The sequence below is a fragment of the Sapajus apella genome, unplaced genomic scaffold (genome assembly GCF_009761245.1).
Source record: "Sapajus apella isolate SASKATOON/1434 unplaced genomic scaffold, GSC_monkey_1.0 scaffold8, whole genome shotgun sequence".
In the NCBI taxonomy this organism is placed as follows: domain Eukaryota; kingdom Metazoa; phylum Chordata; class Mammalia; order Primates; family Cebidae; genus Sapajus; species Sapajus apella.
This window is the reverse complement of record NW_022436948.1, coordinates 41,569,507-41,588,470: the sequence shown is the minus strand read 5'-3', so window position 1 is coordinate 41,588,470 and position 18,964 is coordinate 41,569,507. Positions and strand designations below refer to the sequence as shown.

General features: G+C 35.7%; 1 protein-coding gene across 2 annotated transcripts in view; it reads right to left on the bottom strand.

Annotated features, from left to right (window-relative positions):
- EPHA3 (EPH receptor A3) overlaps positions 1 to 18,964 on the bottom strand; it is a 365,310-nt gene that overhangs the window by 71,287 nt on the left and 275,059 nt on the right. The window contains exons 6-7 of one of the 2 annotated variants that reach the window (XM_032277200.1): positions 6,830 to 6,954; positions 3,232 to 3,394 (exon numbers count right to left, since the gene is read on the bottom strand). In XM_032277200.1, the coding sequence (XP_032133091.1) occupies positions 3,232 to 3,394; positions 6,830 to 6,954 (288 nt within the window). The remainder of the gene's footprint in view (positions 1 to 3,231; positions 3,395 to 6,829; positions 6,955 to 18,964) is intronic. The other variant, XM_032277201.1, reaches the window with a different exon arrangement.

The following is an 18,964-nucleotide window of genomic DNA, read 5'->3' as shown; positions in this document are numbered from 1 at the left end:
GTGTTCTACTAAGAAATATGCATACATGTCATGAATGAGAATTCTTATGTAATTCAAAAATTAACATCGGTTGGGTGCAGTGGCTCACGACTATAATTCCAGTACTTTTGGAGGCCGAGGCAGTTGAATTACTTGATGTCAGTTGTTCGAGATCAGCCTGGTCAACATGGGGAAACCCCCATCTCTACTAAAAATAAAAAAAATTAGCTGGGCGTTGTGGCACACGCCTGTTATACCAGCTGCAGAATCACTTGAATCTGGGAGACAGATCTTGTAGTGAGCCGAGATTGCACCAATGCACTCCAGCCTCAGTAACAGAGCAAGACTCAGTCTCAAAAAGAATAAATAAATACATAAATTAAATAAAATTAAATTAAAACTAGAGAAAAAATGAAACATGAAACTGTTGAATGCAAACATAATTCTTTTGCCTATTTTTTAAAAAATCAACATATAAAAAATAAGATTCTTATTAAATACTTAAAGTATTTAGGAATGTGTCATTTTGGTTAAAAAAATAGTAATAGTGAGACAAAAAAAATGTTTGTCTTTTACCTCCTAAGACAAAAGGAATTTTTTTTTTCATTTATATTTAAAACCTGGAAAAGTTTTGGTGAAATAGCAAAAGTAAACTAACTTTTCTAAAGAAATTAAAATGTGTAACTCATAGTTTTTAAATAAATGAGGAAGGAGAAAAAAGCTCATTTTTTTTCATTCTTTTTCCTCTTCTCTCTCAATCAATGGAAGCATTTCTAATACAAAACTTACTTGGCAAAAATCCCAAGACCCTGCAGTTTTCAAATGAGATATTTCTTAAACCTCAGACACCAAAGCCGCATTAGAAGTTTATGCATAAATGCTACCACAACAATATCCGTGATAAATCTGGAATTATATTAGAATTTTAAAATATATTGTTTTTGCAGATTTACTTATCAGAGAGGGTTAAGTGTTAAGATCATGTAAGATTAGAGGGATGTTCCCAAACACGAATAAAAAGTGTTTATCTAATAGTGATCTGAGACTTTGCCTCATAATGTGCCTGATTTCCACCACAGGATGCAATAAAATTTGCTTTTGCTACTTCTATTATTTCGGATCTTTCCTGATAAATCAAATATAGATTTTGTTATTGCTGTTATTTCAAATATTCATATAAGTCCAGTACTTTGGAAGGCTGAGGCAGGTGGATCACCCTGAGGTCAGGAGTTGGAGACCAGCCTGACCAATATGGCAATACCCCATCTGTACTAAAAATACCAAAAAAAAAAGGAAAGAAAAAAAATTAGCTGGAGTTGGTGGTGTGCGGCTGTAGTCACAGCTACTCAGGAGGTCAAGACAGGAGAATTGCTTGAATCTGAGAGGCAGAGGTTGCAGTGAGCTCAGATCCTGCTATTGCACTCCAGCTTGGGCAACAGAGCAGGACTGTCTCAAAAAAAAATTTTTTTTTTGAGAAAATTTAATCTGTAATCATTTCAAAAATAGAAACTTTCTTTGTACCAATCAGCATTTGCAAAAAGTCTTAGAAGTACTAGTGTTAAGTTACACTTATATTTTATATTGAGTTATCTACAATTTTTAATTTGTTTTAAACCTTGTTGGCACTTGCATTTCCATACTATTTCATGTATTGTTTCTAATATCCTCTGAGAGTGATTTCTCCATACTCATTTTATCATGACTATGACAAGAGGCCTTTAAGAATAGATTTATGTATTTGAGGATGACAGCTTTCCTTTGAGTAGAATTGTCATGGTTCAGCTGAGAGCAGATGATTTCTAAAAACATTAGCATCTCAATACCTGGCGTAATTTACAGCTCCTTATTGTAAACAGCGTTTCTAATTATCTGACAGAAAGTATGCCATAAAATATGTATTTCAACATGAGTAAACTTGATGGAGTAAATACTATATAACTAGAATGATTTTTATATCTTTAGGTCAATCCTGAATGTTTTTTTCAGTTATCAAATTTGGACACAAAAATACACCAATAACAATGAGATTTTATGTCAGAAACAAATTGTCTAGAAGATGGGAACTACAGGTGTCAGGGAAAAAAGGGCAGATGGGAATGGTCAGAAGATGATGATGCTTCTCTCAACAGAGTGTTGAGCACCGTCAGACCCTTCCTGGATAACCTATTTCTAAAGGGTGTGCATCTTTGCTTATCTTTCTAAGCTATTTTACAGCAGTGAATTTAAGTTTTAGACAACCAATAGTGATATATATATATATATATATATATATATATATAATTTTTCCTTTAATAATTAAAACAACACTTATTTACTAGAAATACAACTGGTTTGTGCCCTGTAGGAAAGATGACCTCAATCATTACATTTATTACCCCAACTGGATATTAACCAGTTTGGAATATATTAGCACATTTTTAACATATTATGACTGCTTAAACACAGGCACACACACACACACACACACACACACACACACACACACACAGTTATGTATCTGTTCTTCAAGTTTTTCTTAGAACAGGTTTTAATCTCTTACTAATCTGCTGATTAATTAATAAGTTAAATAAAATCATTAACTTGTATTCATTTCATATTAGTGCCATAGACATGATTTTATCTTTTTGAAAATTATATTTTATGAAAGCGCTTTTTAAAGTATGAAGAAAATTCATCTGAAAAAAGAAAAGTTACTGGGAAAATGCTTACCAGTTTTAGGACAATTTTAGCCAAATTTGGGGTGAAAGGAACAGGCTCTCCAAATTACTTGTGAATGTGAATAAAGTGATAAAACACATTTTAGAAAATCCTTATTCTCTATGTGATACGCTATTTGATGTATTAAGGATTAAAACAAAATTAAGATTCCCATGGATCAGCAAGTTTCTTTTTTGTAGTTCACTGAATCATGCAATGAACCTAGAATATCTGCAATGACAGGCACTGAAAGTGTGTTACGTTATTAAATAATGTTCCTCTAAAGCAATTTACAGCTAACAAAAAACCAGAAGCATTTCAAGCATTAGAATATGTTTGATTTGTGCAAGAGAAAAAAAGAAACACAAAATGGACGCCCACATAAACACAAATACTGTATACAGACACGGGGCTCTGCAAATTGCTAAATGTCCCAAGAAATATACCATAAATGCATCACATTTGGTTAAGACGTAGAGATAATGAGAATAAGTGATCAGACATCTTTCGCAAGGCCCCACCCTCTCCTCTAAACTACACTGAAATGATACGTACAATCTGGGCTGGTTTCAAACTCAAACTTGCGGCTGTTCGTCCCATATCCAGCGGCTGTTCGGGCTCGGATCTGGAATACGTATGTTGTGTCAGGCTTGAGGCCACTGATGGTAACATTTGTGGCTCTTGCTCTCAGAATGGTATAACTTGTCTCTTGTTCCTGCTTTGAGGTCAGAAAAAGCAATCATGTTAAAATCAAATCTTCATAATGCTTTAATATGGTAAACAGAGAACTACTCAAACCTGATTCTTTTGTATTTTACCACAGATCTTAGGATGGATTTAAAAAGTCATATCCATTATTTCAATTATTTTATTCACTGAATGCAACATAGGTTTTGTTTTTTTTTTCTTTTTTTTTTTCTGATGGAGCCTCACTCTGTTGCCCAGGCTGGAGTACAGTGGCACAAACTCAGCTTACTAAAAGCTCTGCCTCCCAGGTTCAAGCCACTCTACTGCCTCAGCCTCCCAAGTAGCTGGGACTACAGGCGTGCGCCATCATGCCCAGCTAGTTTTTGTGTTTTTAGTAGAAAAGGGGTTTCGCCATGTTGGCCAGTCTGATCTTGAACTCCTGACCTCGGGTGATCCACCTGCCTTAGTCTCCCAAAGTGCTGGGATTACAGGCGTGAGTCACTGTGCCCGACCTAACAGAGGCATTTCTAAAAGACAAAAATATTTACAGAATTCCTTAATTTCAGTATTATGATTTTTGCTCTGCACGTAAAGCAGGAAAAGTTTGGCTTTATTCTAACTAACCAGTAAATATGTGAGGGAAGATATGTTCTCTTCAAAGTCGAGGCTGAGAGAAAGAAAGCTTCAATCTAATTCCAATAATAAACTTACAAAGAAGAAAATATCCCTTTGAATTAAACCTAAATGGTGTTAGGGAAAAATGACACCCACACAGATACAATGGAATTTCTAGAGCACTCCTATTAAGATTGCTATACTGATTCTGAAGTAGAACATTTTTCTATTAACCTTAAAATATTAAACATAAAACGGTTTTATATGTAGTTCTACATTAATTATTTTAGCATAACCATATTTGTGCTGTATTTAATTTAAGTCATTGTGGTTTGGTAGAGACAAAAATCTCCAGATCGAAGGCTAGAAATATTTCCCAACAAGGATCTCTCCTAGGAGATTAACATTGTATATTAAATTCACTGCACATTTTAGTGGTCTCTTTGTGTCAATTCTTGTTTACAAAAATTGAATTTATGCAGAATTGTGCTTTTATTTTCTGACATATATTCCTATACACAGAGCTTCTATGGGGAACCTGATTTTAAGCAATAGTACAATGTGTCTGCTGCTAGGGTAGGGCCTGGAGTGGCTAATATGAAACGCTGTAGATCCTCAAACAAAACTAGATTGAATAGTACAGAAAACATGTCACACATTACTGATACCAAAGAAAGCTAGACTTTGTGGAGCTTAAATCCTAGAGAAACTTTCTAAATATTACCAAGCAGACTGTAAACATTTAGAATTAATTTTTAAATTTAGGTATATAACATACAAATAAGTATTTATATGAATATGTATTTTAAATAATATTACAGATATGGTATGTATCAAAAAATATTTAGGAAATAATCAACAGATTCGGCCATTTTTTTCTGCACTGGTTAATGTTGTTTAAAAGTAATGGCCAGGCATGATGGCTGACACCTGTAATCCCAGTACTTTCGGAAGCCGAGGTGGGTGGATCAACTAAGGAGTTCAAGACCAGACTGGCCAACATGGTGAAACCCTGTCTCTACTAAAAATACAAAATTAGCTGGGCCTGGTGGCACATGCCTGTATTTGAGAGGCTGAGGCAGGAGAATTGCTTGAACATGGGAGGTGGAGGTTGCAGTGATTCAAGATGGTGCCATTGCACGCCAGCCTGGGCAACAAAAGCAAAACTTCATCTCAAAAAAAAAAAAAAGAAAAAAAAAAAGATGATTGTTGCATTTGTTGAAGGAGTTTGAAAAAAGGCAAAATTTCAAATTTTAATTGTATACATTCACACCTTTCGCAAACATAAATAAAATGTTGTGAAAGGTGTGAATGTATACAATTAAAATTTGAGATCGGCCTCAGAGATCTAAATGTTAAGTGTTCTTCTCCCAGTTCTGAAATCTAGTTTAAACTGATGCACATCGTTGATTTTTAAAAATTTTGTGGCATCGTTTATGAGCATGAATTCTTATCTTTGCCCATTCTATCTTGTCATATTTCTGAAAATAGATCACAATCATGTGAGTATTTGATTTTACCACAGTAGAGGATTGAAAGCTAAGACAAAACTTATTTCTACTATAATTTTGGAACAATGAAGTTTATTTGGCACCATTTTTTTTTTTTAACAAAAAAGACATACCCATCTCTGTAAAAGAGACTGAAATAAATGACATTGTACTTGAGAAATACAGTAACTTCAAGCAAGGAAATAACTACGTAACGCAAAACAATGTTTCTACATTATGCATTTTTGCACAGTTGATTATGCCAGTAATTCTCATAATGATCTATTCTCATGCAGAAAAAGGTACCTGATATAGGGAAAAACATACTAAAGCAGGACTTACGGCTGCCACAATTCAAAACAGAGTCCTAATATTTATTAGCAGTGAGGCTGTGGGAAATTTATATAATGTCAGTTTCAGTTTTCTTATTTGTAAAAGAACTTACTTGCCTACTTTCATAAGGTTATTATACAGCTCAAACTTAAGTAACATCCAGAGAAATTTTCTGTAAATATAAACTGCTATATAAATGTGCAATTTGCATTTAATTCATTTTCACACACTTTATAAACTGAAGCAGATAGACAAATATCTAGTGTTAACTTTAGTGGCTATGAAATTAACTAGCTGTGATTCTAAGGTTTAAACATATCTTGGCTTTAAACTTGACCATCATTTATAAGCAGAAAAAAATGAGTTACTTAGAATTATGGAATACTCCCCACTCCATTCAGGGCAAAATAACCATACACCTATTTTTTTTAATAATTTTAAAATTTAGGGTAAAAATAACCATGCTCCTGTTTTCTTAACGATTGCATTACCAAGCTACAACTTTATGTCAGGCAAATTTATCCATCCATCCCCACCCTTTTAAATTTCCTTCTACAGAGTCAAGAAAGCTTTTCATCATCAATTAAATAATACAATATTTTTATTACTAGCACAATGTTTCTGTTTGTATTGAATGAAATGCATGTGACTCTGAAGGTCAGGAAATGATGCTTGAGGCAATGAACTAAAAACATAGTTCACATATAGACTAAGAAATCACAGTGAAGTAGTTGGTCTTATAGGGGTCTTGGTGTAAAAGGATATAAATGTCACGGCTATTGCCCTAACTAACTGGATTAACTTGGCAGTGGCATTTTTGATGTTGCTTATTGCTGTGGAATAGGGGGTATTCAACAAGATACTTTCTAAACCTTCCTCTACCAATAATCAAAAGGGTCACATGGCCACGGTTCTATACAGTGTTCTACCATTTACCGGCAATGACACGGGTTTCTTTGCAAGAGCACAGCTCATAAGTAAACAGCCTCTTTCCTACACAGCGCAATCCTGCAATGTTGTTTCCCCACCTTTTCATAGTATTTGACCTCGTAGTCCAATATGATCCCATTAGGGTGTTCAGGTTCTTGCCAGGACAAAGAGATGCTATTTCTGGATGTCCGGTCTTTCTTAATTGTCAGGATAGGTGAGGGAGCTGTAAAGAGAGGATGGGAGGGAAAGGTGGAAGGAAGCAAGTTAATAGGTTGGAAAGGGTGGCGAGTGAAAACAGAGAGAGAAGAGAACATGCAAATGGAGTCTCTCATTGTTCCAATTTTTGGCAGGAAAGACCTATTTCCATTTCCAAGGCTCTTGAGTATTAATCTGGCCCCATATCCAGGCTCAACAGCTGGATTATAGCCCTGGTACATGCAGGCCTAGGGAAAATGAGCTGGGATTCTCTGCTGCTGGTGGACTAGTGGCAAGTGAGCAGATGTTTTCAATCTGCTACTATAATGTAAGCAATGAAATATATTTGATATATTAAAAAGAGAACAAAACATCAGGACTACCTATTTGTTATAATGTTGCAAAGTTATTAATGCCAGATTCTTCAGCTCATTGATAACATTTTCATATGCAGCTCTGCAAGAGGTGCATATGAAACCCATTATGCACAAGGAGTCCCATGGTATCCATAGGTAATAATAATATTTAGTGTATTGTAAAATTGATATGATTTAGGACATATTACAGTAGGTCTTGACTTCTGACAAAAATCTCCTGAATCCAAAATAAGGAAACAACAGTCTTCTTTTCTACATTTTTATTTCTTAAATAAAATGTAAAAAAAATTAATGAAATGTATCAAGGAAATGACTGCTATATGTGTTACAATTACCTAGACATATTTTGAAATGTCTTATTTGATGGTGATTCTACATTTGCTACATTTTGCTAAGCATTATCGAAAGTATGGAATATGAATAAAAATGCCATCTGTTTGGACCAGATATCATAGGGTCAAATTCATTTCTAACTGAAGACTAAATATATTTTAAGTGATTTCCTTCTTCAAACCCTTCCATTAAAAAGAAAAATGTATGCTATTATCAAAGTACTTCTGCTTTCAAATCTGAATCTTGGTTCACTAGCCAATCAAAACGTCTCACTGCAGTTCAGTGGTACCCCGTCTTAATGGAATGCAGCAAAATAAACTACAAACATACAACAAACAAAAACTCAGGAATCTTCAGATACATTAACTGTTGAATTGTTTTCGTTGTTAAAGAACTTATTTTTACATAGATTTTTCTCAAATCAAGGACTATAAGAACCTCATGTATTTGTACTGCCCACAAGTTAGCAAAAGTTCCACATTTGTTGATGTTTCTATGATTATCACATGATGACATTTGCATCTGACCTCACATTCAAACTGTTTTTGTCTATAAATGCTTTTCATTTTTATTCTTCACCTATAATAGAAACTTTCATTATGCTTGCCTTCTGCCATTTCAGAGAAAACTGTACACCAAAGGACATAATCCACTCCAAAAATTTCCACCCACTTGTTTTTATTATTTGTAGGATCTCATAGGAACTCTTTTCTAATTAAGGCATGGATTGGCCTGGGAATGATGACTTAAGCTTTCATTTTTTTTCCTTCTTTTGACTCAGGGTCTTGTCCTTGTTGCCCAGGCTAGAGTGTAGTGATGTGATCTTCGCTTACTGCAGCCTCTACCTCCCAGGCTAATGCATGCAATCCTTCTGGCTTAGCCTCCCGAGTAGCTGAGATTACAGGCTTGTGCCACCACCATCAGAATTTTTAAAAATTATTTGTGGAGACAACGTTTTGTCATGTTGTCCTAGCAGAACTTGAACTCCTGGGCTCAAGTGATTCTCCCTGCTAGGCCTCTCAAAGTGCTAGGATTACAGAGGTAAACCACCATGCTTGACCTGACTTAATCTTTTGCCAAGGAAAAATGTAGGGGTTACTTTTCTGATGAAACCTACATTCATTTTCTTATCAACTTTTTGTTCCTATTAGAAATTAACATCTTTTCATACAAATTAACATCCTTTACCTTTCGTTATCAATTCAGCATCTGTTCAATAATCCTCTATTTTAGTCTCTAAATAGGTTTCATTCCCACAACCCTAAGATTTGCTCTCTGAAGTTGATTTAAATTAAAAGATAAGTTATTTTTCTTATAATTTAGTTGAAGCTTTATAAACATATTCAATATTTATAAATGTATTGCTGAATTATAAAGAGATGTGGATTTTTAAAAAATATTTTACTTTTACTTACTTTAATAGTTAGAAAAATCAATTCATTATCCAATCACTAATTAAAAAAAAAAATTGCAGCCCCAATGTCTTTGGACCCAAATTTTGCATTTTCTGCAATGAGGAAATCCCACTAATTTTTCTGCTGAAGTAAGTCCATTAGTGGAGTCACATTTAATATGTTTCAAGAGCATTTCAAGAAGCTTGATGTTGGAACACTTTTCTATTAAATTCATGAAGTCCTACATTTAATTTGAATACCACTGTGAAACTTTCATTATTTTCCTAGTGGTTGAAATTCATTTCCAAAGAAGTTTTGAAAATAACCAGATACAGCATCCCTCCTTTAAAAAAAGAAGAGTGAGAAAGTAATTCATTTCAAAGAACAATTGCGATGAGGATGGCATTAACTTTTTAATGAAATCTTTGCGGGCTGTTCTGAGGGTCTGTCCAAATTTTACTACTTCTGCACTGGGCAGGACTTTATAACTGTTGAATTTCTTCAAAGCTCTTTGAGCAAGCTACAGGACCCTGTTGGACTGTAATAAATAGCCTTTTGTAATTCCACACTTACTTAAGTAGAGGCAATTGCTTGAAGCTTGTGCCATCGCTATGTTAAATGAACCTTTTCTGATTGCTGCTTTTAGGCCCCTTAAGTCATTTGTTCTGCTCTTTTAATACACGCCCCTTGTGCTGGCTGCATTTCAGCAAAGCTCAACTCAGTCCACCAGCTGGAAGCCCACTTAGGCAATGCTCATCGATGTTTTAATGTTAATAAATAATTAACAGAAATGGTTTTTTTTTCTTCTGGTAAATAATGTGGACATAATTAAACATAATGGAGAAAGAGACAAATTCTAGGCATCCATTGTATCAATGCTTTTAAAAAGTTTTTTAGAACACTTTTTAATTCATGTTTTGATGTATGATGTATTATTTTACATGCTGTAACACAATTTAGAATATTAATGTGAAACAATAATGCAAAATATGTTTTTCATTAATTTTCAGATACCAAAGAGTAATTTGTTCAATTTACTAATTTGCAAATTCATAGAAATTCTTTAAATCAGTATTTTTCTGTATAAAAATCATGATATTGCAATGTACACTGTCAGACAGATTTTTTTCATTTTCATTCTTCTGTTTTTTAAATTTGCAATTTGAGAGAATGGAGGGTAATGGTTATACAAAATAGAAAAAAAAGAAAAAAAAAGCAACCTTTCACCTTCCTTAAGACTGGAGAAATGCTGGAAGCTACAGGAGAACTTGAGAAGGAAGAGAAAGCTCAGGGATTGTTTTTTGCTTTTTTTTTTTTTTTTTGGCAAAAATTCTGCTATATATGCCAAAATCGCAGTTGCCAGTAAATGGCCTGATGGCCTAGGTTTTCTGTGTGGTTTTTTTTCTTTGATACAGAGTTTTGCTCCTGTCCCCCAGGCTGGAGTGCAATGGAGCAATCTCGGCTCAAGCAATCTCTGCCTCCAGGTTTCAAGAGATTTTCCTGACTCAGCTTCCCAAGTAACTGAGATTATAGAAGTGCACCACCATGCCCAGTTAATTTTTGTATTTTTAGTAGAGACAGGTTTTCACCATGTTGGCCAGGCTCGTCTAGAACTCCCGACCTCAGGTGATCCACCCACCTCAGTCTCTCAAAGTGCTGGGGTTACAGGAGTGAGCCAACATGCCCGGCTGCATTTTTAATTTTCTGCCTCTTATAAACCCTAAATGACAGATTAGTAAAATGCTTCTCTTATTAAGGAAAGAAGTTGATGACAGAATAGGATGCAGAGAAATTGATGCAGGCATTGATGCAGGTTAGCAAATAGTTTTGTAGAAAAACAAACGTAGAAACTGGTAAAAAGAAAATTTAAACAGTATAAAGGTAATAATTTTAAGGAAATTTAAAATAATGTCTGGAATGTAAAACACATTTTTTGTTGTATTGGTGTTTAAGAGAGGGAGATCATATTGATATTGGATCTTTAGCTTTTGCTATTCTGGGTACAGCTGATACATGTGTCCTTTGTAAAACCATAAAGGAGACGTATTATACTTTGTAAAGTGATATTGATCATATTTTAACTGAACATTTCTAAAAAGAATACAAATACAGGAGAAAAATAGTTAAGACCAAGAAGAAGCAGGTGGCTCACGTATTACACAGCTGACCATCCTCCATGAAGCTTCTCTGGACTTATACAGTACTACTGAAAACTTCTAAGCACTGCCAGTACTAAGGAAATTATTTTTTTTTTTTTTTCTTTTTAAAAGAAAAAAAAAAATTAAAAAAAAAAAAAAAAAAAAAAAGAAAAAGAATACAGGAAAGGAAGAAAGAGGAAGAGGAAGAGGGAGAGAGAACAGGGGTGTTGCTTTATTGCCCGGGCTAGAATGCAGTCTAAAACTGGGTATGCCTGTAATTGTGTTTAATAATAGAGACATAAAAAAAAATGAGGGAATAAAATAATTAACAAGCAGCCAACCAATATTTCATTTAAACCTGTAAATACGTGTGATGTAGTACTGATAAGAGTGTATATTTTGTGTATTTAAAGTGGAGAGTTCTATGAATGTTAATTAAGTCTACTTGTTCCAGATCTGAGTTCAAGTCCTGGATATCGATGTTAACATTCTGTCTCATTGATCTATCTAATATTGATGTTGAAGTCTCCCGCTATTATTGTGTGGGGGTCCAAGTCTCTTTGTAAGTCTTATATATCTGGGTATTTCTGTATCGGGTGCATATATGTTTAGGATCTTTAGCTCTTCTTGTTACATTGATCCTTTTATCTTTATGTAATATCCTTCTTTGCTTCTTTTGATCTTTATTGCTTTGAAATCTATTTTATCAGCAAAAATTGCAACTCCTGCTTTCTATTTATTTATTTTAGCTCTCCATTTGGTTGGTAAATTTTTCACCATCCCTTTGTTTTGAGTCTTTATGTATCCTTGCATGTGAGATGGATCTGGATGTATCATACCAATGGGTCTTGGCTTTTTTTGCCTGTCTGTGTCTTTGGATTGGAGGATTTAGTTGATTTAAATTTAAAATTAATAACAATATATGTGTGTTTGATACTGTCATTTAATGTTAGCTGGCTGTTTTGCCCATTAGTTGATGCAATTTCTTAAATATGTTGATGTTCTTTATTTTTTGGTATTTTTTAGAAAGGCTGATACTAGTTGTTCCTTTCTATTTGTAGTGGTTCTTTCAAAAGCTCTTGTAAAGCAGGCCTGGTGGTGATGAAATCTCTGAGTGCTTGCTTGTTCACAAAAGATTTTATTTTTCCTTCGCTTATGAAGCTTAGTTTGGCTGGATGTAAAATTCTGGGTTGAAAGTTTTTTTCTTTAAGGATGTTGAATATTGGCCCCCATTCTCTTCTGGCTTGTAGGGTTTCTACTGAGAGATCCGCTGTGAGTCTGATGGGCTTCCCTTTATGGGTAACCCATAACTAAGGAAATTCTTAACTGTGTGACAGTGGAATTGCATGATGCTTTCAATTCATTCTTCTTTCAAGTTTTTCTTTGGTCATGACATAGAAGTAGACAGATATTTTAACCCTATGTAATTTAGTAATATGTGTTTTATAAAAGCTGATATAAAAGTGCTTTTCAGGCTGGCTCAATTATTAACTATAAGAGTGGTACTTCGGGCGAGAAGCAGAGAAGAATTTTTTCTAAAAGATTGTTTCTTCATCTATTTGAAGTACAGAAGCAAGATTTTTGCACATTGTAACCTGAGTCATTGACTACATTCATGAAATAATAGAAAAACAAATTACAAAGGAAAAGCAAAAATATTAGCTAGAAAATGTCTCCTTGTGAAGGGATCAGGTTAGGGATTGGAATAGCATCATTCACAATTGGTGTTAGAATTACACTTGACACATGTGTGTGCCAGATCTAGTGACAGACATGGAAGGGGTTCTTTATTTTAGCTATGGTGTTTTAAAATCTACATTTGCCATTGTTCTGCAGCTAAATTATGATCCTTCCTTAGAATCAGGAAGTGAAAGCTTCAAAATTCAACTCCTAAAGGATCTGGTTTGGTTCGTTTGTTTTTATTGGGACCTTCCTCTTTCTAGATTTGGGAATTTCTAATGAACCTCTGAGGTATCTCTGTGGTTTAGATATTGGACAAGTTAAAGTAATAACAAAAGGGCTCGGTATTTCTTTTCGAAGTGAGCCAAAGCTTTTAAAAATTATCTCCATGGGAAAATACATGCAGTAAATGGTTGAAAGATTTTTCCTTTGAATCAGACATGACTTTAAAAGCATTGTCCCTTACTTTTCTTTACCATTCATTACAGTTCCTACTGAGGAACATTTCCTTCTCAGTTTTTTCAGAAGTGAATACTTCTATTAAATCCAGAAACGCTCTTGGGTTTGATTTGGCATAATCATTCATACCTTAATGTTCTCCACATTACCATTCCTACACTGCTTTCCCCGAACGTGGTGTTCAGATTGTCTATTTCAGCTACAAAGCCTCATCAATTTGCAGTGTATCCAGTTCAAAATCTCAGAGTTATACTTTATATTTTCTTCCTAACTCATAATTCAGCTTGCCGATCAGCTCCACCTTCTAAAAGCTGATCGATTTTCTACTTTTCCACTCCTGGCTTAGTTCAAACCCTTGCCATTTACCACCTGCATTGGATTCTATGCCTCCAGCTGAATATTTTCAGAACTTCAACTTTCTATACATTTTGATGATTTAGTATTTTATAAAGCAAATGTAACATTGACTCCCCTCTCTTTCAAAATTGTATAATTTCAAATCTAGATTTTCTAAAATGTTAAGCAAATAATGATCTCCAACGGAAAGGTCTGGAGATCTGTATTTTTAAGAAGATGATAGCAGTAAACTCTTAGGATCAAAAAGAGTTGGGAAACTTTGGACTACAGTAGGATACAAAGTTTGAAATTCATTTCATTGTTATTTAATGTTCCTCACAAGACTGCAACATACATACCAGCTTTGTCATTTATTGCCCTCCATTCAAAACTAAAATTCTAAAGACAATTCTTTTTTCAATTATTTGTGTATGTTGTCCTCTGTGACTGCGACATTAGATCCCTTTCATTTCCACCTGGAAAACTGCTTCTACCGCTCATTATTCTTCAAAATCCTTTGCTAATATAATTCCCTCATAAAGTTTCTCCTGAGTCCCTTACACAATAATCAACTCCTTCCTCTGGCCTCTTATAGTGTAGTTACTCATTCTCCTATTATTTAGCCCACAGCATTGTGTTATAATTATATCATTTGCTTACAGTATGTCTTCCCACTAGACTGTATGTCCCTCAGAGTCTTAGGTGCCTAGCATAGTGCCTGATTTGCATAAATCTAGCCATGGAATTTGGTTAGCCTTGCAATAAAGTATACAGCATAGTTGTGGCTGATTCCTCTAAAAAATACATCTTATTTAACTCCTGATTTAAAATAATAAAATTAAAACAAAAATGACAATTAAAATGTGCTTAGAAGAGAGACTACGCTCTACAAATTTATGCTCTTCAAATTTTATAGTAAAGAGAAAAGTAATTTTCTCAACAGAATTAATGGTGCTGGGAGAAAAATTTTCTAAGACATACTACAATAAAAATAAATTTTGACCAGAATTTTCTCCCTCGATTTTTGGATTACAGTAGACACAGACTTGGTCTTTCCTGAAGACTAAAACTCCAAAATTTTAATCATTGAAATTTAAAGATCTAAAGTAGCTTTAAAGGCTGGAGTGTTTTGTTACAATTTATTATCTTATCCTTTTCTCAGCATGGAGAAATAAAAAATGTAATGATGAAAGAAGTATTCATTTCATAGTCATTTATTGCATAAATTCACTAAAATAAAATCTTACTTTCCACTTTAGCAATTAATCCACACATTTCTTTTTATAAAAATATAAAGTCTTCTTTTAATATCCTCCAGTATCCTCAAAGAGTTAGAATAATCTTCATATATGTGATATATGTGATATGGCTCTGAAAATTTAGGGGATAATCATAGATTTCTAAATATAATGCTTCAGTGCGAAAGATATTATATTAGTTCATTCTCATGCTGCTATACAGGTAATTTATAAATGAAAGAAGTTTAATTGACACAGTTCCTCAGATCTAAGGAGCCCTCAAGAAACTTACAATCATGGTGGAAGGAGAAACAAACACGTCCTTCTTCACATGGCAGCAGCAAGGAGAGTGCAGAGTGAAGTGATAGGGAAACCCTTATAAAACTATCAGAGTAAGTTCATGAGAACTTACTCACTGTCATGAAAATGGCATGAGGGTATCTGCCCTCATGACTCAATTACCTCCCATTGGTGGGTCCCTCTCAGGACACATGGGGATTATAGAAATTATAATTCAAGATGAGATTGGGAGGGGAGGACACAGAGCTCAACCACAACATTCTACCCCCACCTCTCCCAAACTCATGTCTTCGCATTTCAAAACACAATCATGCCCTTCCAATGGTCCTCAAAGTCTTAACTCATTCCAGCATTGCCCCAAAAAACTCAAATTCAAAGTCTCATGTGAAACAAGGGTCTCCCTATGAGCCTGTAAAATCAAAAGCAAGTCACTTACTTCCCAGATACAATGAGGGTACAGCCATTGGGTAAATACACCTACTCCAAATGGGAGAAGATGGCTAAAACAAAGGAGCTACAGGCCCATGCAAGTCCAAAATCTAAAGAGGCAATAATTAAATCTTAAAGCTCTGAAATAATTTCCTTGGACGCCATGTCTCACTTCCAATTCATGCTGATGCAAGAGGAAGGCTCCCAGAGCCTTGGGTTTGGCAGGGTACACTCCCCTCCCAGTTGCTTTCATGGACTGGTGTTGAATGTCTGCAGCTTTTCCCGGTGCACGGTACAAGCTGTCCATGACCCACGATTCTGGGGTCTGGAGGATAGTAGCCTTCTTCTCACAGCTTCATTAGGCAGTGCCTCACTAGGGACCCCACATTTTTCTACTGCACTGCCCTAGCAGAGGTCTCCATGAGGGAGACCAAAATTCTTCCTGGACATCCAGGCATTTCCAAATATCCTCTGAAATGTAGGTGGGGGTTCCTAAACCCTAGTTCATGACTTCTGTGCACCCGCACACTCAACATTGCCAAGAGGAAGAGGAAGCTGCCAAGACCTGGGACTTGTACCATCTGAAGCCTTGGCCCAAGCAATACCTTGGCCCCTTTTAGCCACAGCTGAAGCAGATGGGACACAAGGCAACAAGTCCCAATGCTGCACACAGCATGGAGGCCCTTGGCCCAGCCCACAAAGCGATTTTTCCCTCTTAGGCCTCCTGGCCTGTCAAGAACATTTCTGACATGCCCTAGAGATATTTTCCCCATTGTCTTGGTAATTAATGTCTGGTTCCTCATTACTTATGCAAATGTATGCAGCCAGCTTGAATTTCTCCCCCCAAAATGAGTTTTTATTTTCTACTCCATCAGGCTGCAAATTTTCCTAACTTTAATTTTCTGCTTCCTCTTGAATGCTTTGCTACTAAGAAATTTGTTCCACCAGATACCCTAAATTATCTCTCTCAAGTTTAAAGTTCTGCAGATCTCTAGGGCAGGGGCAAAATGCCACCAGACTCTTTACTAAACTGTAAAAAGAGTCACCTTTTTTCCAGTTGCCAGCAAGGTCCTCATCTCCATCTGAGACCACCTCAGCCTGGTCCTTGTTGTTCATATCACTAATATTTGGCAGAAGCCATTTAACAAGTCTCTAGGAAACTCCAAACTTTCCCACATTTTTCTGTCTTCCAAGCCCTAAAAGTCTCCTGGAAATGCTAAACTATCCCATATTTTCCTGTTTTCCTCTCAGCCTTCCAATCTGTTCTTACCTCAGCCTGTTTCCCAGTTCCAAAGTCGCTTCCACATTTTCAGGTATCCTTATAGCAATACCCCACTCCCTGTGATACCAATTTACTGTATTAGTCCATTCTCACACTGCTATAAAGAACTAATTAAGTAGGTAATTTATTTTTTTTTTCCATTTATTTGTTTTGTTTTATTGCATTTTAGGTTTTGGGGTACATGTGAAGAACATGCAGGATTGCTGCATAGGTACACACGTGGCAGCGTGATTTGCTGCCTTCCTCCCCATCACCTACATCTGGCATCTCTCCCATTGCTATCTCTCCCCAACTCCCCACGCCACACCGTCCCTCCCCTATTTCCCCCCAACTGACCCCAGTGTGTAGTGCTCCCCTCCCTGTGTCCATGTGTTCTCATTGTTCAACACCCGCCTATGAGTGAGAACATGCGGTGTTTGATCTTATGCTCTTCTGTCAGTTTGCTGAGAATGATGGTTTCCAGGTTCATCCATGTCCCTACAAAGGACACAAACTCATCGTTTTTATAGGAAAGGAGGAAGTTGAATTGTCTCTATTTGCAGACAACATGATTGTATATCTAGAAGACCCCATCATCTCAGCCCAAAATCTTCTGAAACTGATAAGCAACTTCAGCAGTCTCAGGATACAAAATCAATGTGCAAAAATCACATGCATTCCTATATACCAATAACAGACTTAAAGAGAGCCAAATCAAAAATGAACTGCCATTCACAATTGCCACAAAGAGAATAAAATACCTAGGAATACAACTAACAAGGAATGTAAAGGACCTCTTCAAAGAGGACTACAAGCCACTGCTCAACAAAATAAGAGAGGACACAAACAGATGGAGAAACATTCCATGTTCTTGGTTAGAAAGAATCAATATCGTGAAAATGGCCATACTGCCCAAAGTAATTTACAGGTTCAACACTATCCCCATCAAGCTACCAATGACCTTCTTCACAGAACTAAAAAAAACCACCTTAAACTTCATATGGAACCAAAAGACAGCACGCATAGCCAAGTCAATTCTAAGCAAAACGAACAAAGCGGGAGGTATCACACTACTGGACTTCAAACTATACTACAAGGCTACACTAATCAAAACAGCATGGTACTGGTACCAAAACAGAGATATAGACCAATGGAACAGAACAGAGGTCTCAGAGGTAACACAACATATCTACAAACATCTGATCTTTGACAAACCAGACAAAAACAAGCGATGGGGAAAGATTCCCTGTTTAATAAATGACGTTGGGAAAACCAGCTACCCATGTGCAGAAAGCAGAATCTGGACCCCTTCTTGACACCTTACACTAAAATTAACTCCAGATGGATTAAAGACTTAAACATAAGACCTAACACCATAAAAACCCTAGAAGAAAATCTAGGCAAAACCATTCAGGACATAGGCGTAGGCAAGGACTTCATGACCAAAACACCAAAAGCATTGGCAACAAAAGCCAAAATAGACAAATGGGATCTAATCAAACTCCATAGCTTCTGCACAGCAAAAGAAACAGCCATTAGAGTGAATTGGCAACCAACAGAATGGGAAAAAAATTTTGCAGTTTACCCATCTGACAAAGGGCTGATATCCAGAATTTACAAAGAAGTAAAACAGATTTACAAGAAAAAAACAAACAATCCCATTCAAAGTGGGCAAAGGATATGAACAGATACTTTACAAAAGAAGACATACATGAGGCCAACAAACATATGAAAAAGTGTTCATCATCACTGGTCATCGGAGAAATGCAAATCAAAGCTACATTGAGATACCATCTCACGCCAGTTAGAATGGCGATCATTAAAAAATCTAGAGACAACTGATGCTGGAGAGGATGTGGAGAAATAGGAACACTTTTACACTGTTGGTGGTAATTTATTTTTTAAAAAAGAGGGTTAACTGACTCAGTTGCTCCGGGCTAGGGAGGCATCAGGAAACTTACAATCAGGGCAGAAGGAGAAACAAATATGTCCTTCTTCACATGGCAGCAAGAAGTAGAAGTGCCAAGCAAAAGGGGAAATAGCTCCTTATAAAGCCATCAGATTTTGTGAGAACTCACTATCACAAGAACAGC